The sequence below is a fragment of the Diadema setosum genome, chromosome 1 (assembly GCF_964275005.1).
Source record: "Diadema setosum chromosome 1, eeDiaSeto1, whole genome shotgun sequence".
NCBI lineage: Eukaryota > Metazoa > Echinodermata > Echinoidea > Diadematoida > Diadematidae > Diadema > Diadema setosum.
The window spans coordinates 35,485,743-35,510,709 of NC_092685.1; the positions used below are offsets into that span (position 1 = coordinate 35,485,743).

General features: G+C 40.7%; 1 protein-coding gene across 1 annotated transcript; it reads right to left on the reverse strand.

The window, feature by feature from the left end:
• Nucleotides 1-1,921: 1,921 nt before the first annotated feature.
• Nucleotides 1,922-9,007, reverse strand: LOC140235732 (distal membrane-arm assembly complex protein 2-like). Its single transcript, XM_072315749.1, has 4 exons — nt 8,865-9,007; nt 7,513-7,730; nt 6,710-6,872; nt 1,922-3,055 (listed from the first exon to the last, which is right to left on the reverse strand). The coding sequence occupies exons 1-4, from the start codon at nt 8,954-8,956 to the stop codon at nt 2,725-2,727; spliced, it is 804 nt and encodes a 267-aa protein (XP_072171850.1). The 5' UTR covers nt 8,957-9,007; the 3' UTR covers nt 1,922-2,724.
• Between the last annotated feature and the right edge of the window lie 15,960 nt (nt 9,008-24,967).

Below are 24,967 nucleotides of genomic sequence, written 5' to 3' on the forward strand. Positions count from 1 at the left end.
GGCTTCACAGTCTATATTTTGATAATTGTTTCTACAAAGGTTTTCTCAGCAGGACAGGGCTTGTTGTAGTACTTGCGAAAGGTTCTTTCGTTGGCCCAACCGGCTTGCGCAAGTATCTTAGATACTGGGAAATTTCCCTTATTGGCTGCGAAGGTAGACATTGCCCGAGTAGAATACGCCTTTCATTTGCTTTCCAAGGTCGTCACCAAAAAGGAATTTGGAGACCGGTGTAGAGGGCTTGCAGAGATGCTGGAATTGATAACCAATGCGTGGTTTCATGAATTCCTTACGCAAGGAATTTAGTTCGAAGTTCGCACTGCACAGAAGTGCTAGTGCATCTTGTTGCTGTTCAGTGATATCCTGTGCCGACACTGTATGTATGTAGGCATTGATGCCTCTCGTGAGATTCTTTTGGAGTCTCTGAAATTTGAGGTCTCGTGTCTTTGAAAAGGCAGGTAGCCCATTCCAGATTCTTTGGTTGACTTTCTGCACATCCACCAGCCCACAGTTGCTGGGAATGGGGTACTTAGTGATCGTTTCACCTACCACTTTGGGCTGAGCTGGTGGGTCAAAAGGTAGGCCTTAGACTTAGCAATTTCTGGGTCAATGGGGGGGAACAACTTCCTCAGCCACAGCAAATTTGGCTGCAATGTTTGGAACTTTCTCCACTACAGAAGGGGGAACTTTGCCTTCTTCAATATCAAATTTGTCATCCTGACAACTATCCCCTTGACCTGGTTGGATTATCAGAGTTCTCATCCATATCTCGGCCCAGAAATGGTGCCGCATATTCATCATTATATGGCAGTCAGTATCTGCCGAGTCTGAAGGGGAGTATTCAGAACGAGTCCTGATACTCTTTCCATTGCCAACGCCTTCACGGGCTGGTGTCTGCTTTGCTGACTGTGCCTCCACAAATTGAACAACCACAGCTAATTGGCCTTCAAGCTTGCCGAGTCTATCCTCCAAAGTTGAAACTTACGAGGCCAGTTTGGCAGGTGGTTTCACGGTTTTGTTTGCACCGGTACTACCGCTAGGGTTAGCACTGCTTGTAGTTGTAGTAGTACTATATATTACTAGTACGGGTACCTGCCTTGCCGGCTCTAGTAGGCGTTTTACCTTTGGCTGTTGCAGTTTTCTGCTTGCACTCTTGTGCGTGCTGGTCTCCACGACCCCCACCAGTGGCTGCTGGAGACGCGACTAATGTCAGCAGCAGTGGTGCGGCTGTGCCGCCCACGTTTGGAATGTTGGTCGAAGACATAAATTTTGTTACTGTTTGGCTGAAGAATGATCGTTAAAACCAGAAAAAACCTGGCAAAACCTCCCTTTGAGGTAACTTTAGCTAATACGTCGATCCAACTCGAACGAAAACTCGAATTTTCAAGTGTAATTCCGGCGAATTTTCCAAGCACAGAAATTCGCGTGTAAGCAAGATGGCGACGACTAACGAATTGAGTGGCGCGCGCACTAGCAGGATCTCGTATATGACGTAATCTCTCACGAAATTACGATACAAAATTGGACTTAGGAGGGATTGAAATCAATATACAAAGTAATATAAAGAGCAGAGGACTTGAACAGACCTTCAAAAATAGGATATTATTCCACTTATGCAAGGTCCACTACGCAAGGTTGACTGTACATTAATGATGCTGAACAAAGCTGGCTGTATCAACTGAATCGTGCCACTGACTTGTTTGAAAAATTTGTACCAGGAAAATCTTCATGCAATGATGAAATCTTGTTTTATCTCTGCTCATTTTAAAAGGGTTGACCTGTAAACTTCATAAAATTGCATTTTCTTAAAGGTTGATCTGCACAGCAAGATTACAAATTTAGTGTTTTATCTGTGTTCATTATAATAGGGTTCACCTGTAAACTTTTATGAAATTCAATTTTTTGAAAGGTTGATCTGCACAGTAAGATTACAAATTTTAGTGTTTTATCTGAGTTCAATATAATAGGGTTCACCTATAAACTTTTATGAACTTTCATTTTGTGAAAGGTTGATCTGCACAGCAAGATTACACATTTTGGTGTTTCATCTGTGTTTATTATAACAGGCTTCACATGTAAACTTTTATAAAACTTAATGTTCTTAAAGGTGATCTGCACATTAAGATTACAAATTCTAAGCAGGCACATGCAATGAATTCTTATGAGAAGTAGTGTTGGAAAGCTTGGTCTGTTTGATGTTAAAAAACCCCAGACAATATGCTTCAAAAATTACTAAAGAGAAGCTGAACAATGACATGGAAATGTTTTCAAGAATCAAATCCACAATCAATCACAAGACTTGATGGACTAGTGCTCTTATCATGGCATAATACTTTTAAACTGCCTATTAACTTGCATCCGTAAAATGATAAACTATTACTCTGTGATGGATTAAAGTAAAATTTGTTGATATGTCTGTATTGTCACAGATGAAGCTTTGCCAGTGAACATTTGGAAGACATATTTCTCTTTGCTGATGCAAATTGCTGCCCAAATTACTTCCTCCTGTTCAACACAGGAGCTGAATACAAGTATACTAAACACTCACAACAAGAAAAACAAAATGTCTGTCTTGATACAAGACATATCCATGTATAAGCTGTTCACCTGCATGGTAACCTTATAAAGCATTATACTAGTCATTATGACATAACCTGGATTAAACTTGACACTGCCGCTTATTCCACAGGTGTGCACTTTGGCAATCTGTGAGAACTACTCAAAATATCACCTCCTGCTAGATGAGCTCTTTGATGATATGTGATTAGTTTGGCAAGACGAGGTCTTTTTTGCATATGTGGCCTGACCAGGGTAATCATTTCCTCCTTTAGTAGGGACCCCAACTCCCTTTTCTGCAGCTTCTTCATCCACTAACCCAGCCTGTATTCTGTGCTTTCGGATGATCTCCTTGCTCTTTTCCTCGTCCTCCTTGAACCTCTCCACATGCCTGGATACCAAGCTGATGCGTAATTGTGGCAACACATCTTCTAGCATTACAGCAACCAGGGGAGCATGATTCACTTTGGGCATATCATTCATGTTCAACCTCTCCAGATTCCTAGAGCAAATAGAACAACAGAAAAAAAGTTCTCTTAAAAAGATATTTTGAAGAATATGTCAACATCAAAAGATGAAAACAAAGACAATCCCCTCTAATTCACAAAAGTGTAACAGAATTAAATTTCCCATGGCTCCAATATCTGTTAAAATTTCTGCCAACATGTGAAATTTGGCGGTTCACACTGGAAAACTTGTTAATGAATAAAAGCACCAACAATCTCCTTAAAAACTAGAAATGTCGCTATGGCGACTGGTATGCCTCTGCCATAATGCATGGTTCTCCGAATAGGCCTATACACTGAAACCCCGTTATAACGAGTTCGGTTATAACGAGGAACCGCTTATAACAAGGTGATCGCGCCGGTCCCGTTTTCCTTTGCGTGTAAACCTATGGCAGAACGAATCGGTTATAACGAGTTCGGTTATAACGAGATTCCGGTTATAACAAGGACAATTTCGGTGCATCATGATAAAGAAAAACATAAGCAATTTGATCGGATATAACGAGGTTCCATTTCTTGACTAAATTGCAGCTTTCAAACACGCGACAAACGAAACACTGAAAACCGAATTCACGCTATCCACGTCTTTTTCCATTTTGCAGAGAACTCTCATGTTTTTCTTCTAAATCACGCGAAAAGACACATGAATGCCTTCCGATGTTCCTACTAAATCATTAAACATAATCATTTGATTTTCTTTTCCACGAGATAGGCATGCGTGATATTAGGGCAGACCACACCGCAACGGGGAAAAAAAAAAAGATAACGCATTCAAAAATTTTTCATGTAGCGACACTTGTGGTCAAAAATGGACAATTGGAATGCGTGTGCAACTCATTATTATATCCTTTCCATTTTTAGTTTCGACTTCCAGTTCTTTTGCTGCTTAGCAAATATGAGTGTGGATGATTACAGCCGAAACAATTAATGAAATCATCGCGATCTCGTCGGGTGACAGTAGCGTAAAAATAGTTGAATAACGCATGTTAACCTACTTAATCGATGTTCAGAAAAAGAAACAAGCGCATTTATTAATTTGAATAGATCTGGATTTGTTCATTATCATTTAACAAATGATAATTTAAATATGAGTGTGTAAGATTAAAGCCGAAATAATTAATGAAATCATCGCGATCTCGCCGGATGACAGTAGCATAAAAATAGTTGAATAACGCAAGTTAACCTACTTAATTGGTGTTCGGAAAAAGAAACAAACGCATTTAACAGTTCAAGGATGTACAAAACGCAAAGAGATTTTCGAATGAAAATAAAGGACGCATTTTTAATCCCGTCGGACGCAACGATCATAAATTGTATAAAATTACAGCCGAAATGATTCATGAAATTATCGAATTCCCGCTGGCCTCAAACAGCGCAAAATACCTCTCAACGCATGTATGTTACTCTGAAATTATCGCGATCTCGCCAGGTGACAGTAGCGTAAAAGATAGTTGAATAACGCATGTTAACCTAAATCAGAAAAAGAAACAAACGTATTTATTAGTTTGAATAGATCTGGGTTTGTTCATTATCACAATTTTAACACTGCATTTCACACTGAAGATTTTTCTTTCTTTCAGAATGGTCTATGAGGTACAGATTTGCGTAAAAAGGATCACAACGTAACCTTCCACATTCAATCCTGTCGCATATTTTTCAAGAACGGATGTACAAAACGCGAAGAGATTTTCGGAAGAAAAATAAAGAACGCATTTTTAATCCCTTCGAGGGCAACGATCATATATTGTACAAGATTACAGCCGAAATGATTCATGAAATCATCGCATTCCCGCTGGGCACCAACAGCGTAAAAATACCTCGCAAGTTATGGTAAACAACGCCTGTATTTTACTCTATTTGCGCTGGTGTTAGGAAAAATTAAAAAACAAGAATTACAATAAAGAATTATCTCATTTCATCCCCTACCTTTTCATCTAATTCACAAATAATTTCCCTTTATTATCTCAATGATAATGATCCATAATTGTGTAATAACAACGCAAAGGATGTTCTTAAGTTTTTTTCATTGATGGGTATATTCCGATGTCGTGCTTCTGTTTTTCTTTGTTTTTGATGCGTACGGTTATAACGAGGTACCGCTTATAACGAGGTAATATCGCCGGTCCCACGGACCTCGTTCTAACGGGGTTTCACTGTAGCACAATGTCTTGACAATGTGTGATGACAGTTTCACATAACTGGCAAAATATTAAATATGACAGGTTTGTCACAAATGCATTGAATGTTCACTTTCCTTGAACTAGGTTTATTGGATGAATGGCTATACTGCCTAATAAGAGTGCAGGTATTTAGGGATTTGTACCCAACATTTGACCCTTTTATAAGTTTAAAGAAGTGAAATTTAGCACTTTCTCTTGACTTTTGACCTTTTGGCCTTTGACCTTTTGACAAGAAACTTCCAAGAGAATCTGTATTGGGTAATACATGCATACACTAAGTTTCAAGGAAAAATTCTACAGGCAGTGCATAGATGAGTGGGAAATAATGACAATTTGATGAGTTGACCTCGACCTTTGACCCCCTGACCTTTGACCCATGACCTATAAATACCCTAAATGATCACTGGCAGTCAGTACATGCATATATATTAAGTTCCATGAAGATATATCTTGAAATATTTGTGAGATATGGAGAAAAAAGTTAAATTTTAACATTTTCACTTGACCTTTGACCCTTGACCTTTGACCCCGTGACCCTAAAATCCAAGCAAAGTATTATCCCCCCAGGATATACCCTCATACCAAGTTTGATGTAGAACCACCACACGGTTCTTGAGATATCGACAAAAACAAAACGGGACGGACGGACGACCAACCGAAAACACACGTGTAATGCCTCCGGCTACTTTGTTGGCGGAGGCATAAAAGAAAAAATTAATGAAAACAGCAGCACTTTGGTATAAAAATGGGGAAATTACACATACTGAGCATAGTAAATACAGTCTTAGAAATTAGAAAAAAAAAAAAGTTCAATGCTTTTGTTTTTTCATTACAAATTCATTACACAAGGATATATATATATATATATACATATATATATATTTTTTTAATCATTATTATTTTGAATGAAGAAAAAAGAACTGACTATGCCTAAAACATACAAAGTTAAATTCTTTGCAGAGAGCTGTGTTACTTTAGGAGCCCTTTATGCCAATTAAAACTAATTTGATTGATTCATCAGGATTAAGATAGTTAAAAGAGCTGAACTGGAGCAAACAGTACATGGTTAATGATTCTTACATGAACTCAAATGTATAGTAAAATCACCTGATCAACTTTTGTAGGTGTTAACCCGTTGAGGACGGACAGATTTTGCTACAACATGCATTTCCCATAGACACCTGCCCGAGTATACTCGGGACTCGTCCTCAATGGGTTAAGAGATGAATGATGATGATAAACTATTTATTTCTTTGTTTCTGATGTGAACAGGGCCACTTGGGAGAACAGTGTCAAATCACTGAAGTGACTACCCTGTATATATAAGACTGAATGATAACACAATTTTACTGTCATGCATGACTGTGGTCAAAGGTAAGAGGTTAGGCCACTGCAAGCCATTTGACCCAGTTTAGGGGGATGAAAGCATTGTATTCTCACTAACAGTGAAGAGTTAAATGTTGCCTTTACCTCAATTTGTGAAGAACTGCAACACCATTTTCTGTGATCTCAGGACACTTGTTGATATTCAAATGGGTCAAGGAGTCTCTGAGGTTGACAAGACTGGCTAAACAGTGGTCATCAATGAGTGGACACCCCTCCAGGCTCAGGAACTTCAGTCTGGTTAATTTAACTGTCAAAGCACCAATGAGAACAAGTCATGTTCCCTCGTGAGAAGAGGTCACAATGAGCTCTTTCCTTTCCTTTGAAATAGAAAACAAGTACAGGACAGCTCTGTCCAAGCCTGATTCACTTGTCATTTTAAGTTACCCTGCACTGTATCTTCAACATGAATTAGCTCCCCTAATCTTCCATTCATGAACATTTCTTGTTCCATGAGTAGTGTATGATATGTCTCTAAGAGATCTATAAAGGTTAGTTGGGACCTGACAATTAAAGATTAGTTGGGACCTGACAATTTACCTGTTTACAGTGAATTCTCGTATCTGACCTTGCTGTAATAGGACTCCCCTGTACATGTTGGCAAAAAAATTGCTTTAACTCTCACAGACTGGTATATTTGATGCAAAGAAGGAAATATATTAAAGAAATTAAAAATGTCATAAAATGGTTATTGGAAAAAGGAGTTTTAATGGTCCTTGTTTTGTGATAGATGTATGCCACAACATGTAGGGCCTACATCCTTTCCTGTGAATAAAACAATAGGACTACATATCAAATCTTTTTCATATCAGATAAATAGAAAATAGTGAGATGGTAATTGACTATGTCCATCCCATGTAAAAGTCCACAAGAGATGTGGGTTTGCTCACCTATATCCACCATGGCAAACTGGTCCACAAGGGTCTCCTTGGCATCTATGGCAAGTACAAACTGCCCTTCCACCTGCGCCACTGGCAGAGAACCTTGCACTATGTCACCTCTGGTATACCACTGGCTATCACTGAACTGGACTCTGGCTCCCATCCGAACCAGCGAGTGGGCTGTTCCAATCTCTACACCATACTTCTGCACCATGATACCAGTTTCACTAAAAGTCAAAGAAAACATTAAAAAAATATCTTAACAGCCAACACCAGTGCAAACTTAGATAGATTGGTAATATGCAGCAATACAGAGAGTTGATGATGTCATTGCCTCCAACTTGCCATATGTAATTTGTGCACATCATCTTCAGAATTTCCAGATCTTTGTTTAAATGAAAAACTTTTTGCTCCACTCTGATCATTATTTCGAGGATATTTAGCCAGGAATATGATTTACACCGTTATAGTGCTTTTACAGGTAATGACATCAGCAGCTCATTTACTTGCACATTCATAAAAACTGAAATTGAACCTGTTATGCAAAAATTAGTGAAAATTCACAATTTCACAACTTCTCTTATTCAATTTTGATCAAATTTTCACTGTCATGCTTTCTTTTCAGCCTAACTTTTACAACTGACCAGTCCAGAATTGCCCTTTATATCCAAGATTCTACAGATAATTGCAAATTGTTACACCTGTCATTACAATACAGAACGACTGAACTTATATTGACTTAATTTCAGCGTAATGCTGCCAAGGAGCAAGATTTAGTTTGTTCAATTGGAATGGCCAAACCCTGTTTACATTAGAACAATCAATTGTACTTAGATTGTTTGAAGCAACATTTTATTCACCTCATAATGAAAATTGTGATTTCTGAGTTCCATCTGCACTGTGGAATACGCAATGCTACAGTATATGTTAGTGGTATGTTAGTGGAGATGCAACACACTCGAACTTACCTGTGAATTATTTGTTTTGTAAAAATGGGTCTATGAACTATTTTCATTTACCTTTATGGGTAAATACAAGTCAGCTACATGCCAAACTTGCTAAAAAGCCACAATGTTAAAAAAAAAAAATGTTCCAAACACACTTAACATGAACTTAGAAAATGTTTACAGTAAATAAGTGATGAGTGTGGGCTCATAACTGATTGAGTGCACACTGCTGTACATTATGAAGTCAGTTACTAGTAATGTAATGTACATTATGTTTTGTTTGGGTTTTTTTGCTCACTTTTTGCATTCCTGTGCATTAGAGTTAAAATTAAGAGTGCCTACATGACTCCTTTCAATGCTTCTAATTATCTACATTCTTGAACTAATTTTATGATGAAGTCTACCATCACTTACCTCTTCACCTGTGTTGCCCATGCATGTTGAATTTTCTTTTTGGCAAAATACCAGAAGGACATGCATCTCCTGTCTACCATTCTGGGGACCATCTCATCAGCAGCATGTCTATTCCTTGCTGCATTTCCTAGAAATAATCTTGTCTCCCATAGAGGACTCTTGGAAAGGTGTCTACAGGTGCGGCAAAACAATGGCTGTCATGAAAAATACAGGAAAACATTTCAGCAATTTCTTTTATTGGGATGTATACAACATCGTATTGTAGATTCATATGTATGTTAAAGGAGAAAACTGCTCTTCTAGCAGTTATGGCTAAACAAATCCAGTAGAGTCCAGAAAGCTGTAACCTCAGAAGCCCATTTTTTAGTTGTATGCTTACTGTCTTTTATTATACAAAGAAATTTGGGCATCTATCATTCACACACTTACACCCACTGGCAGTCAATGACTTCACAGCATCAATCCTTGTCTAGCATACAGCACTTTAAAGTTGCTACAAGAATTACTTCTTCAAGGTTCAAGCAAGTAAAGGAGAGTGAGGGCACTAAAAAGTGGCACTATAGAGCAAGACTGTGTAGTGAATGTGGAATTTGACAAGTTCCAAACAGTAAACTTCAACACCCACCAACATTTAGAAACATTCACTCCTTAAAAACTTGACGGAGATTTCACAGTGGACAATTTAATCAAATCAAATGGTGAAGGTCTTAATTTTGCTCAGTACAGAAATGTTAGCCCTGTCAAAAAACAGTCTCTGTACATTGAATTAATTCAACCACCTCCATGTTTCCAATGTTTTGCTGATCACGGAATTCAATATTGGGTTCGTGTTTTCCAGTTCTATGAAAAATGAAAAAAATTAAAACAAATCTCAACTTCTTTTGTGCTACTATACTCCCTCATATACAACACACAGTGTTACTTTCGCAAATTGGAGCCGACAGCCTTTTTCACGGCATGAAACTTCTGCCAGTTGCCACTAGCATTCAATGCATTGTGCCATTATCACACACATTTTGCTTTCGCGAATCTTGGTGCCTCACAAAATTTGTGAAAGTTCCCTGCACACAAAATTTTCTGAAAAATGAAATTCAGCATTTATGCCATGAAATTATTTAAAAAAATAAATCCAGACATCTTCTACTCTGATATCAATGAGTAGGTCTTGAGGGATCATCATTCCAAATTTGGTGCTTTTATCTACCATTTAACGGTAATTTCACTAAGCCACCTGATGAATAGGAGAGGGCTTCCATGAAGCCAGACAAAATCTCCACAGAACACATCCCCGATGATAAAGACAGTCTGATTTTTTGGTCTATGACCCCGTTTACAGTGCGGGGCTGGGCTCGGCCGAGCCTCGCAATTTTGTCCGTTTACACTGCTGGGCTCGGCCGCGCTTTTAATTCAAACCTTTCAATATTTTGTCGTAGTGGCGCTCTGCTTGTAAACAAACGCAATTTGGTATTGTCTGGTTTTCAGACGCTTTGCCAAATGAATTCCGTGGCGACGAAGTCGCCGTTTGGGCAAAGGCCTTTGCCGAAGGAAAGAATCCTTTGCAGGACAAAACCACCTTAAACTATACTAGTTTTCAACGTTGAGGAGGTTAATATCCTGAATAGCGAAAGATACAGGCAGAGGGTTTGGTAGCCAGACTAAAATTTGCCGCGCAATTGGCCGCGCATTTGGCCCAGTTTGCGTTTACACCAAGAAAAGGCCGAGACCACCTCCAGAGCGAGGCCAAATGCGAGGCCAATTTTGGCCTCGCATTTGGCCTTTTGCACGTTTACATTGAAGTGGGGCTGGGCACGGCCGCGGCCGAGCCGCGGCCGAGCCTCGCACTGTAAACGGGGTCTATGTCAACTCTTGACCTTATCTAGGGCTGTAAATTAGATGTGATAGAGGAGGGTGAGGTTTATCTCCTCCACATCTGTAGGGACAGTGGCTAAGCATCTCCCCAAAGCGGTGTCTGTGAGAGGCTTTCATCTGTCTTGTCTGAGAACTGTCAAAGTCAAAAAATGTTATAAACTCCTGTGATCAGACAGATTTTTTTTCTTTTTTCTACGTCAACTCTAGACTGAAAGATCAGTCTGTATTTATTGTCGGGGAAATGTTTTACAGAGACTATGACCCTGTTTACAGTACAGGGCTGGGCCGAGCCGCGGCCGAGCCGCAGCTGAGCCCCGCAATTTTGTCCATTTACTAGTACACTGCCGGGCTCGGCTGCGCTTTTAATTCAAACCTTTCAATATTTTGTCGTAGTGGCGCTCTGCTTGTAAACAAACGCAATTTAGTATAGCCTGGTTTTCAGACCCTTTGCCAACTGGATTCCGTGGCAACGAAGTCGCCGTTCGGGCAAAGGCCTTTGCCGAAGGAAAAATCCTTTGCAGGACAAAACCACCTTAAACTATACTAGTTTTCGATGTTGAGGGGGTTAATATCGTGAATAGCGAAATAGTACGGGCAGAGGGTCTGGAAGCCAGACTAAAATTGGCCGCGCATTTGGCCTAGTTTGCGTTTACACCAAGAAGAAGCCGGGCTCGACCGAGACCACCTCCAGAGCGTGGCCAAATGTGCGGCCAATTTTAACCTTGCATTTGGCCTTTTGTGCGTATACACTGAAATGAAGGAGGGCTCGGCCGCGGCTCGGTCGTGGCCGAGCCTCGCACTGTAAACGGGGTCTAAGTCTGGCTTCACAGAATCTCTTGCCTACAGGGATACAGACACTGGAGGCTCTGATACATGATACTGTAGGGGGAATGCTCTCACACATAAACCAATGGCTATGTGATTGGCTAATGGATGCATTTGCCACTGATCAGTTGTCACCATGTTTTTTTTATTATTACTTAGAAATATCAGCATGCAATGAGCAATGAGCTGGTAGTAGCTGTGTCTTTTTTCGTGAAAATCTTACCAAAATCTTTGTTATCTCAAACAGCTGACAGATGAACATAATGTATTTATGAGATGTTAATTTTACTATCTAAGTTTAAATTTGCAGATCTAGGACTTTGAATTATATGTAATCAAGGAGGATTGGGAAACTTACCCTTATATGTCCATAGGGACAGTAGGTAAGCATCCCCTCACAGCAGCATCTCTGATATCACAGAGACACAGAGGACTGAATTCACGAAGGTGGTTTAGAACAATCTAAACCTGGTGTAAACCTAGACCATGTTACAAATTCAGACCTTGGTCTAAAATAAGTATGAAATACACTGTAGGCATATGTTTAACGGCAATGAGCATTTGCTACTGGACGTCTGTTGGCATACGCAATCTGCCAATCATATTTACATAGAAGAAATCTTCATAAACCATGGTTTAAATTTGTACCACCTTCATGAATTCAGATCAGAGAGTTCCATCTGTCTCTAGAGGAGAACCGTAAATGTCAACAAAAAAGAAAGAAAGAAAGAAAGAAAGAAAGAAAAAAAAGATGTTGTATAGACTTGTAACTCCTCCTGACAGACAGATTTTTTTTGTGTAGGTCAACTCTACACAGAAGAATCCATCTATCTCGAGGATTTTTATGACCTTTCTTTTTTTTTTTTTACTTTTACTTTCACGGTTCTCCTCTCCAGAAAGGGGTTCCAATCATTCAAAGTTACAAAACTTTTGGTCTACGTCAACTTGAAAGCTAACTTCCTGTTCTTTAGCTCCAGAGCTACCAGAGTACACTACAGAGAGGTAAATTTACACTCATAAAACAAACTCAATGAATGAATCATGAATGGGGCTACATCTCACTCCCAGCACAACTCAACTCAACTGATTGATAATAAAATGATATAAAAGTATTAAAACTATCAATCAGTGCACACCACAGCATATGCACAGTCTACCTATAACATTACACAGCCCTGTCGCTGTACACAAGTGTAAGTCGCGACAGGGTTGTACCGTGTGGACACTATGTAATCTTATAATTCCGGCACCGATTCTATTTTGAATTTACTGCACCATATTTGTTACTATTGATAAAGACTACATAAGATGAAAACTTGTATCTATTTAGCTACCGTTTTCAGTTATTGATATTGACATACATAATCAATTGGTGTAAGTTGTGATTCATCCAGGTAACGATCAAAAAAGGAACAAATCAGACGAGCTGATGAAGAGTCCAGGATCGGACGTGAAACCGTTCTCGGAATTAAAACAGTAAGTCCAGATGAATTGATTTAATTTTGTTCCTTTATTGACATACATATTTCACAACTTACCAAAAATGACACCTTATTTAATCCTGTACACCGCAGAAATCGTAGAAATCGCAGAAATGATTTGAAATGTTGGCGCAGCACTGGGCAAAGGGCCAGGGGGCGCTGTTGACCGCGCGGGCGTACAAACTCTAGCAGCGCAATTTGCATCATTCAAAGCTGGAAATAGTGGGCAGATATGTAACAAAAATTGGTCGAGATGCTCACATCCGGCGGAAATTATGAAATTTTGCACATAGTATAGGGGTATTTTGGAGCGCTGATTTAAAAAATTGCCGGATCAAAGAGATCTGACCACGGGATCGGCCACCATTTTGAATTCCAATATGGCTGCTATCACAAAACTAATTTAAAGATCCCTATCTTCTTCTTCTTCTTCTGATTAAGTCTGCCTCCTTCAATAGATTGAAGATTCTTGCAGACTGGTGCTATTTACATTATAATACAATTTATTTACAGATATTTACAAGCACATAGAAAATTTGACGAAAATAACTAGCCACTGTGATCAACCGTTAGACGGTTTCGAAATGATCCCACAGATGGCGCTGAAACAATTTCTGACGACAGGGAATTCCAGTTCCTTACAGTTCTTGGAAAGAACGAATGGCGATGCGATTCAGTTCTCGAATATGGTACCTGATAGGAGTGTGGTTGCGAGGTTCTCGTCAACTGAGTAGCCTGTTTGATAATATAGTCCTGTGCTGAAAGAGGAGTAAGATTATTGTGTATTTTGTACATCATAATTAGCCTGTCATTTTCTCTGCGCTGTTCCAGAGTGGTCCAAACAAGTTCTTGTAGCATTTTGGTGACACTTGAGGTGTTATGATAGCGATTTAAAGTGAAGCGCGCAGCTCTTCTCTGGAACATTTCCACTTGGTGGATTACGTTCTTGGAAGATGGGTCCCAACTCAACAATTGGTCGAACCAACGTTTTGTAAGCTGTGGCTTTAACATCAAAAGATTTTATGCGAAGATTGCGTCTTAGAAATGCAAGGACGTTATTGGCTTTATTGATAGTATTGTTGATGTGTTGGGTCCACTTCAAATCAGAAGTGATGGTTACACCCAAGTACTTCACGGATTCAACAGATTCAAGAGGGGCGTTATTTAGGTGATACACGTGTTGCACCTTTCTTCTTTTCCTGGATATTGTCAAAGCCTTACACTTATCTGTGTTCAAATCCATCATCCATTTTTTCGCCCGGTCACCAAGTTTGTTTAAGTCCTCTTGAAGATTTTGTGTATGATGTTGATTGTCGATGGTCATGTATGAAATTGCATCATCGGCAAAAAGGCGAACCTTTGACGCGAGACCATCAGGCAAGTCATTGATGTAAAGCAGAAAGAGGCAAGGCCCATGAACCGACCCTTGAGGCACTCCAGATCCTACCGCTATTGGAGAAGATTTAATACCATCCAAAACGACCCTTTGACTTCTCCCATTGAGAAAACTTTGAATCCATTTCAGATTTTCCCCCCTGATACCGTAGTAATCCAGTTTACATAAAAGCCGCTCATGTCCAACCTTGTCGAAGGCTTTTGAGAAATCCGTGATTATAACATCTGTTTGATGCCCTTCATCCAAGTTCCTGTGTAGATCGTTTGTGAAACCAAGTAATTGTTGTTCACATGACATGTTCTTACGGAAGCCATATTGCAGGGGAAAAATAGTGTTATCTTCAGTTCTAAATGACCTGTGGCACCAAAATTTGGTATACGAGAGCGTTTAGATAAGTTGAATTTGATGACATATTAATTTGAAGTGTCTGACAAACATCGAATGGCCACCATTTTGAATTCCAATATGGCCGCCTCGACGAAATATTCAAGATCCCTATATCAAGTTCTAAGTGACGAGTGATGCTGAAATTAGCTGCAAACGGGTATTTTAACATGATAAGTTATAAAATGGAATAATGAGATGTGTCTGACAATCGAATGACCGCTATTTTGAATTCCAATATGGCTGCCAAGACAAACATCATGACTAACATTCACGGACATGCCAAAAAGTGCACAAAAATCAAGCATAAGGCACTTTTCACTGACGTCATGATGTAAATACAGCAGCGCGCACTCAATCAGATATAAACACGCGCTCAATCAAGTAGCCTAATTTACAAACCCGAGATAGAGATTTTCAACACTCCAACATGGCAGCTATGTAGAAAAATTCAAATTGGCTGCCGTGAAGCTTGTCAGACATATCAAAAAAGTCTGTTATTGAAGTCATCATGTCACCATATTTTTATGTATCAAATTCCAATGGCCTATGTTATTCAGAACTGAAAATATAGATCTTTAAATGTTGTGTGATGGCGGCCATATTGGAATTCAAAATGGCGGCCGACCCAGTGGTCAGATCTCTTGGATCCGGCAATTTTTGAAATCAGCGCCCCCAAATACCCCTATACACAATATTTCATACTTTCCGCCGGGTGTGAGCATCTTTTTCACATATCTGCCCCACTAGAAAGATTTATTTTGAATCGCCCAGCGATGATCACAGCATTCCGGAATGCTCAGTGTATGATGCGTAAGGGCTCACTATGGACTGAAATACCATGCTCATAGTCCAAGCATCTCAATTCACGTGAGTAATTCGTTTAGTAGATGTAGTAGATATGGGTATGGGGTTTGAATAGATATTAGGGACTTTCACGTAGATTGCGTGGACGTGGCCGCTAGTCTCGTACAAAAGCGGCTCGAAATGGCCGTAGTCCACTCGGCACGTCCGTGGTGTTATCACACATTTCGATTTCAGTGCACGCTGTATGTGACGTACAGGGTACTGCTATGACGTCATGCCTCCCGTCTCCTCTGGCGGACTGGCGATTGGTTGCGCAATGCGATGACGTCATCACGTCATGAATCTCGGGTGGACGTGAAATCCCTCGAACACGCATTAGCGATTCTGGCGTTGGACGTGCTGGAGAACCTTGAGCATGCGCAGTTCTTTAAAATAACGTCATTTCCTCGATGGCCACGTCCACGGGGTGAATTCGAATTTGTCCCTATTAGCCCGACCAGACGTCTGACGGTGTGTAATACACCTATCTACTAAACCCCATACACATACCTACTAAACCCCTCGAACACGTCCACACAACAACAAAACTGTTGAAAATTTCTACATTCTTATCACAAATTTTACAAATCACTCACATGAAATGAGATGCTTGGAGTTGTGGACTATGAGTATGGTATTTCAGTCCATAGTGAGTCCTCACGCAATATACACTGAGCAAAAAGTCCAGTCTTAACCCGGAATGCTGTGATCATCGCTGGGTGATTCAAAATAAATCTTTCCCAGCTTTGAACGATACAAATTGCGCTGCTAGAGTTTGTTTGTATGCCCGCGTGGTCGACAGCGCCCCCTTTGCCCAGTGCTGCGCCAACATTTCAAATCATTTCTGCGATTTCTACGATTTCTGTGGCCGTGGCGTACAGGATTAAAATAGGTGTCATTTTTGGTAAGTTGTGAAACATATCAATAGCTGAAAACGGTAGTTTAATAGATAAAGTTTTTGGAAAGACTTCTTTTGAGACAGCCACCCCAATCACACTACTAGTACTAAATCAGTGCAGATCTATACAACTCTACCTAGCCTTGACCGAAAGATCGGTCTGTATCTGTCCGTCGGGGAATGTTCCGCGGAGACTGCGTCTGGCTTCACGGATCCCCTCCGTATACAGACCGAAGTCAATCATCCCGGCTCCTGTGTGGAGCATCGCGCACAGATCAAACGTTACGATAAACCAAATTTCAGACAGCTTTTTTACATTCAAACAAGTTTGACATGACATGACACATTATGCAGCAATATTTGGGGTTAATTTCTCACATTGTGCAATCGAAATACTCACAGTATTTCGATTGCACAATGTTTCAATTCACTTCTGCACAATGGATTACACTTTTCACTCTGATGATGGAAGACACAAGTCATGCATAGACTCTTTCCTTACTCCCTTAGGAGACAAACATCTATATAACAACATTGTGATAGAGAAAGATGATCCCACAAATACTTCTGACCACCTATTAGTCACAGTAACTAGGATTTATGAGGTCATGGATTATAATGGCCATGCTTCATCTGCCCAGTCCTGTGTTGGTATTAAAAGACTCAAAGTGAAATGGCAATGTCTCGACTAGGCCACAATCAAGGAATCTTATACTATTCCTATGGAAAAGGTGTCAAGTGACCTTTTTCAGAGTATCAACGATATAGAGAATATACATCCAGTAGAGGTTGATAATCTGCTTTCTTCACTGATTGACTCCATGATATCACACTCACTGGAACTACCACATACCTTCCCCTCTGGATCTAGGAAAGGGAAGCCAGAATGGAACGCACATGTTAGCCAGGCATATTATATAGCTAAGAAAGCAAGGAAGACGTGGCTCCTGTCCAGCTCTGATAATAAAAATCAAGCTAATGAAGATCACGTCAATGCTAAGAAAGCTTTCAGGAGAAGTTTACGGCAGTCTAGAGCACAACTGAGAAATGACCTTCTGTCTAAAATCGAGACTGCTTCATCCTCCAACAGCAAATTATTCTTTCGCATTGTGAAAATGAATCGTGGTTCAGACACTGCTCGTGCTGAAGTGGACAAAATCTCTTATGGAGATCACACGTATGAAGGTGATGACATGCTTCACGGTTGGCAGCTCTACTTCGCAGCTCTATCCTCCGCTGGTACTGACAGTGATACTCTTCATGATGACTCTGAGTGCAGGCAAAGTAAGGAGTGCAGTTCTTCTCAAGGTCTTTCTAGCGCCCTAGGATTGGAATCTTGCAGCAGTATCCATCTTACGTCTGTAGATAGGTTATATTGATGAAGCTTTCAAGCGTCTCAAGACGGGTAAGGCGGCTGGTGCCGAGCATCTTAAGCATCTGGGTGAGACTTCTCGTCGACTCATTCTTGTCCTGTACAATGCCACCTTGCGTCATGCACACTGCCCCAAAACATTCAAGGAAGGGCTCATACTCCCTCTACATAAAGGGAAAGACCCATACGATCCACGGAACTATAGAGGCATATTTAACTTTGACATCTGTCCTAAGTAAGCTCCTTGAGCTGTCTCTTAAGCCTCATATTGAACGTCAGCTCAATATTAGCAACATCCCAGATGAACTTCAGTTTGGATTTAGGAAAGGATTCTCTTGCTCTCTCACATCCATTTCACTCGAGCTTGTTATTGAATTGAATACCATTCGTAAACAACCAACATACCTAGCTCTTCTCGATGCGGAAAAGGCTTTCGACACTGTCTGGCATAGGGGTCTGTTTTGTAAGCTGAAGTCTTTGAAGCTAGAACCGTGCATTCTGGATATGTTGCAATTAATGTACAACGGCTTAGAAAGCAAAGTATTCTGGAAGGGTAAGGTCAGCAACCCGATCCCTGTCACCCAAGGTGTAAGACAATGCGGGGTCTTGTCTCCATTACTCTACACTACATTCGTTGATGACTTGATAAAGGAGCTAAGTGAGAAGAATCTTGGATGCTCAATAGACGACCGTTTCTCGGGTGTGGTAGTTCTTGCTGATGATGTAGCACTCATCGCTAACTCTCCAGATCAGCTGCAACAGATGTTAGAGGTCACCTTCAACTACGCGGAGTATTGGCATTACAAAATTAATCCCACCAAAAGTGTAGTGATAGCTATCAACAATGCTAATCAACCTACGAGACCATCTTGGTGTGTCAATGGATTCATTGTTGAGGAGAAATCCAGTCATCCTCATCTTGGGGTCATTAAATCAGGCTCACGGTATGACCCTACAGACAACATCATTGGAACTGGTCTCCGTACTTTTTATGCCTTGACTGGCTCCGGAGCTGATACGGGAGGGCTAATTCCTACACTTGTATCCCAGTTATGGAGGATTTTTTGTATCCCAAGAATGCTGCATGGCTCATCGACCACTAAATTCACAAAGTTGATGCTGCAGAAGTTGGATGGGGCACAGTCCCATCTCTTCAAGCAAGTACTTGGAGTGCCAAAATCAGCTGCTGACGAGATAGTCTATCTGCTCACTAACCTCCTGCCTCTCTCTGCCCAGATAGATCTTGACAGACTATTGCTTCTAGGCCAACTCGCCAGCCTTGACCATAGCCGTTATGAGTTCAGAACATTTTTAGCAGCTCTCAAGGCTCGTACACCCACGGTTCAAGTCCTACAAGACACCGCGCTGAAATATAATCTTCCAGATCTACATAGCATTGTCTCTTCACCACTCCCGTACTTAACTTGGAAGAGGCTGACTAAATACAGAGTCTATCAGGCTGTAAGACATCTTACCATAGGAATCCGCTCCAAGTCGTCACTCAAGTTCTGGATAGACAATGTTCCACCCTCTGCTAATTTCCTATATCCGAAGAACCCCCCGTCTCCTATCATCCGTCATGCTTTAATAATTAGAGCCCAACTTCTGTCATCCACATACTTGACACAACGTCGTCTCTACATACTTAAAAAGTCTTCCATATGTACTTGCCCCCTATGTGAATCTAAGGATGAGACAGTGGAACACTATGTTGGATCTTGTCCCAGTCTTGCTCATCTCCGTCAAGAGTTCATACGCAGAGTCAAGGAATGTCTTGTGGATCACCCGAACTGTCTGGACTTGTACGACACTGATTACCCACTGCAATTTTCTCGTGCTACCTTATCAACCTTTCAACCTTGCCTGCCATCTGTAATCCAAAATAGCCTGCTTCTTCTATCCCTCTTCTTTCTTCACAAAATCCATACTTGCCATTCTACTATGTTTAATACCATTATCTTACCTTGCCGGATCTGCATACCTGGAATCCAGGAATCTCCAAATTAGTGGAGGGATCAGCTAAGAGAGAGAGAGTTACTCGGTTATAATGCAGAAATTTTATCCATATCGCAACATCGCCGTTCGCTAGCCGTAAGTCGCCATTTTGAATCTGTAAACCCATCACATGCGAGGTACGTGTTTTAGTAAAAAAAACATGTAGAAACTACCTCGCATGTGATTTGCTAATAGATTCATACTGTATGTTTCTGTAGTTTGAGCCACAGAACTCTAAGAGTTCTGTGGTTTGAATGTGACGACGCGACGGGCTGGTTGATGTGTGTTTTACGTTGAAAATTCTACCGAAATGTTGGATTATTCATTAATCTGGTGAGTGTAATGTATTCTTGAATAGTTGATTTCACTATACAAGCTTAAATTTGCCGACCTAGGGCCGTGAATTAGACGCAATCGAGAAGGGTGAGGTACCTCACCCAATTTTCCATAGAGACAGTGGTTAAGAATATCCACACAGCAACGGGTACTGGTACCTTCCGTCTGTCTACGGAGGACAGCGTTAATGGCAAAATATAAATGAGTCCTCCGGACAGACGGATCTTTCTGTCTATACCTAGCCTAACCTTGATTGCGATACGCACGGACGCACGCACTCACTTTTGGGTGGCTGTCTCAATAGGAACTCTTGCCAGGTTTTCATCTTATGTGGTCTTTGTAACAAATATGGTGCAGTAAATTCAAAATAGAGTCGGCGCCCCCAAATTATAAGATTACATAGTGTCCACACGGTACAGCCCTGTCGCGACTTACACTTGTGTACAGCGACAGGGCTGTGTATAGTTATGTGTATCACACACCGTCGTCGTCAGACGCCGTGCTAGCGAGTGCACGGCGTCTGGTCAGGTGCTGTTCGTTATTCCGAAGGTTCGTTAATCCAAAACACACAAATTCCCTATATAGCTAGAGGTTCGTTAATCCGAAAATGAAAAAGGGTTCGTTAATCCGAACATTTGTGGCGTTATTCCGAAGGTTCGTTATTCCGAAGATTTGTTAATCCGAAAATGACATTCGGAATAATGAACCAGTCATTCTGCAGCACCCGATAATTCGCTCATATTTATTCAACTCGTATGCAAGCCCGCTCTAGGCTTGCATACATAATGAGCTGCGTAAGGGGATTTTGTCCTTGGGCTTTCGGCAACAAATATACACCTTATGTTCACAAATTTGGTATCAAATTCAAGGAAAATATGTAAACTATCGTCACATGTTACTCAAATTATTGTAAATGAAAAATATCATAGCATAATTTGAGCTTGAAAAATGATGAAAAAAGTAATTTGTGTAGTACACGTTCAAGACGTCAAAAAAAATGTCAAATTCACCTTGCGTCTCAATGAAAATGCTTTATTTGGTAGTCCATCTCCTAATCTTTGTATCCATGTAAATATCTTGACAATTAGTTGCTTAATCCGGTCAGGAACCAGTGAAATATACATCGATGTCAGTGCTGATCAGCTTGAAACCTGCAATCTCAAGAGTAAGCTCTCTCATTGGACAGCGCTTGCATTCAGCGCTTGCATTACGTCATTACGCTGCTACATAACGGTTTCATGCCACTTGCGGTTTCTTGGCACGCGTGTAGTTCAAGCGCTGAATGCAAACACTGTCCAATGAGAGAGCTCTTTCATGCCACTGTACACTTTGTTTGGAGCATACTTCCGGCTTAGGAGTGAATTTTACAGACATTTCAAAACGGAAAAACTAGTCTAGTATAAATCATGCTTGCGTCTCCTTGACTCCAATATATTATGAGCATCTAAGTTTCCTCTCTACGAAAAAGCCAAAATCAGAAACAACAGTTTCTTAATCCGGTCAGGAACCAAAAAAGAACTTTAGACGACAAAATCTTTCGTGAAAAGCAGGTAAAATTTACGCAAATTCAACTGATCATATAGTCATGATAAGATCCGATGTTATACGCAAATTTAGTATCAAAATAAAGATGAAAGTCTGGAGAACAATTTACCGTGACTTGTAGCCATGGCGAATGTATGTACAAGTCGCTACACTGTGAAAACCATAGCCCTATCAAAGTCTCGCAAAATCTCGCACGACGAGACACCTTTCGAGCGCAAAGATCGTCAACGAGAGTGCTGAATAAATCTTGCCGGATCGGCTCATTAGCATACGTGCTGCGGACTGACTGGAACCTTTGCCTTGGAATAACGAATCTTAGGAATGAAGACGTGAAGAGCCTTCGGAATAACGAACCTTCGGAATAACGGGCTGTAACTTGAGTGTAACCGTCTGGTCGGGCTAATGCACAGTCCAACTGACCACCATGGCCACTCATGAAACAAGCTCTATGAACTGATGAATTGAATGGGCTATCTTGATCAGCTTATTAAACTGACGTAGAACTAAACTTACACTTCAATTTTACTGTAAGTTTAGTGTATTCATGTCCCGGTCGGTCCCATTTCTATCTGTCTAACGAACGTTACTTACTGTTAGCCTAGCCAGTAGCCACAGTCCAAAGCCTGGTGAAAGGCACCGGTAAAACTACCACGGTGCTAACCCCACTTTCCACAGCTCGACAGCGCCCCGGGGGCCGGGCCGGCCGGGGTTACCACCTACAGTGCTGTGTCACACTCACAGCTCAAAATCATATTGCTATCGTCATTTCGAAATTACAGATAAAATCTTACCCAGTTCATGATGACGATAGCACGAGGATATGCACGACGAAAAACGGCCAAGAATTAGGATTGTTTAAGTTGACTTGGCAGCAAAAAAAAGAGTTCTATCGTCACTGCTCGTGTCCTCAGCAGGCAGGAGTAGTAAAGACCCGACACGAATACGTGCACGTCGATCGTGTGTACACACACGCAATACGGACGTACAGCTGTACGTGTACTACAGTGGATGGGACCAAAGAGAAGACGTCGGGTTCCACCAGGCGGTGCGAGCCAGCCGCCAAAAATTACGCAATCTCGCTGAAGGCGAAACAACGTTCGGAGGATCCTAAACGTTCCAGCCGGTGTCGTATATCAGTACAGTACACTAATACAGTGTTTTGTCTACACTATTTAACGAGCCCTTTCGCTAAGTGAACACCATAACATAAGGCAACAAATCAACTTTCAATATCAGACCTTCTTCTATGCCATGGACTTCTTCTGGTACGTTCAAAAATACAAACGAGAGTCGAGTAGGTCTAGACACTTGAGTCTTGACGAAAATACTAGGTAATGAAAATTCATCGTTCTACGACGCGACGAACAGTACAGTGGTACGGTAGTGACAGTGCTTCCTTCTCATAGTGTGAAAGTGGGTTAGTGCGAAGCAGCATACATGTGTACGTAAGTATTGCTTTGTATTCTATGAGATAAATGTAGGGCAAATGATGTAACGTTAGTCATGGCTAGCCTACTGAGCTGGGTAAAGCAACTGGAGCAAATAAAAGAGCATGTGAATTCTTGCTAAATACTCTCTTCATTGACAGGTTTAGCTATGTAGTAGACAAGGTGGTAGACAGAAGAAAGATCCGTCTGTGTGGACTCCGGAGGAGTCTTTTATTTTTGACGTTATCACTCTGAGGGGATCCGTGAAGCCAGACGCAGTCTCCGCGGAACATTCCCCAACGACCAGATACAGACCGATCTTTCGGTCAACGTAGGTAGCTATTAAATTCGCCCCGTCACACGTACGCAGTACACAGTAAATGAATAGTGGATAAATTTATACCTGGTACTATGGTAGGATGAAAGTATGAAATTTAAATTGATTACGAACTTGCATTATAATGTTAATGGAGGGTGTTTTCCAATTTTCGCATTAATAGAGATGCACTTAAAAGTTTTCATGCTCCTGCAGAGCTGTCGATTTTTGCTTTAGAATGAACATGACACATGAGAAATGTATGCATTGAAATAAACTGATAAGACAATTCTTGAATTAGTTTTGGATGGGAAAAGATGAAAATGCAAAATACATTAAAAGTTTATTGAAAAAAGTTCACATGATGTGTCACGAAAGTCTTAAAAAGAGCATACCCGACCATGAGCACTAATTTTTATAATTGATTATTGAAAATCAACAAATCAGGCAACTTACTATACTACTAGCACACCTTGCTGATCTTCCATGCTAGAGTGAATCGAATGGAGCTTTATTGCTCGGGCACAATGATTTTCACATAACATTCTACTTTTCCATAATGCTGAACGGACCCCGGGGGGGGGGGGGGGGGGGGGGGGGAGCTCTTCTGGAATAAAAGTTGTGTACACTGTAGGACTATACTTTCATTGAAATTATTCTACACTTTTGATGCAGTAAACCACGAAATATTGTTACTGAAATTGAAGTCTGTAGGTTGCACAAATAGAAGTGTACGATGGTTTACTTCATATTTGAAACATTTAACTCCACATTTTATGGACCCCAAAAAATAAACTGCTTCTGAATATTAATAAAACTAAAGTAATGGTAATTGGGTCTAGGCAAAAAGTTCAAACTTTAAATGTCAGCAGATTATATGTACAGATAAGATCAACCCCAGTTGAATGTGTTTCTCAGTATAAATGTCTTGGAATTGTGATTGACGATAATTTGCAGTTCAACAAGCATGTTGATAGAGTCGCCCTGCAAGTAAAGCAAAGATTAGGTATTCTTAGAAGGCTCAAGAGAGCGTTCAACACTCACTATCTCAGCCTATTATACTGGGGTTATATCCTCCCACATGCCTTGTATTGTTGCAATGTATGGACCAACAGGTCACAACAAAACTACGAAACCATCAACAGGTTACATAAGCGAGCCGCTTACATTATAGCTGGCTGTTCATGGGAAACCCCATCCGCGCAAGTGCTCAATCAGCTTAACTGGCCAACGTTACAAACATTGTATTCAAAAGCAATGGCATGCATGACATTTAAATGTGTGCACCATCTTGCACCCTTTTTACTCGCAAATAAGTTTGTTATGCATGATGCAGTAGCCCAACGCGTTACACGCAACTCTGGGCAGTGCAAACTTGAGATCCCGAGATGTAATACCGAATTTTACAGGAGA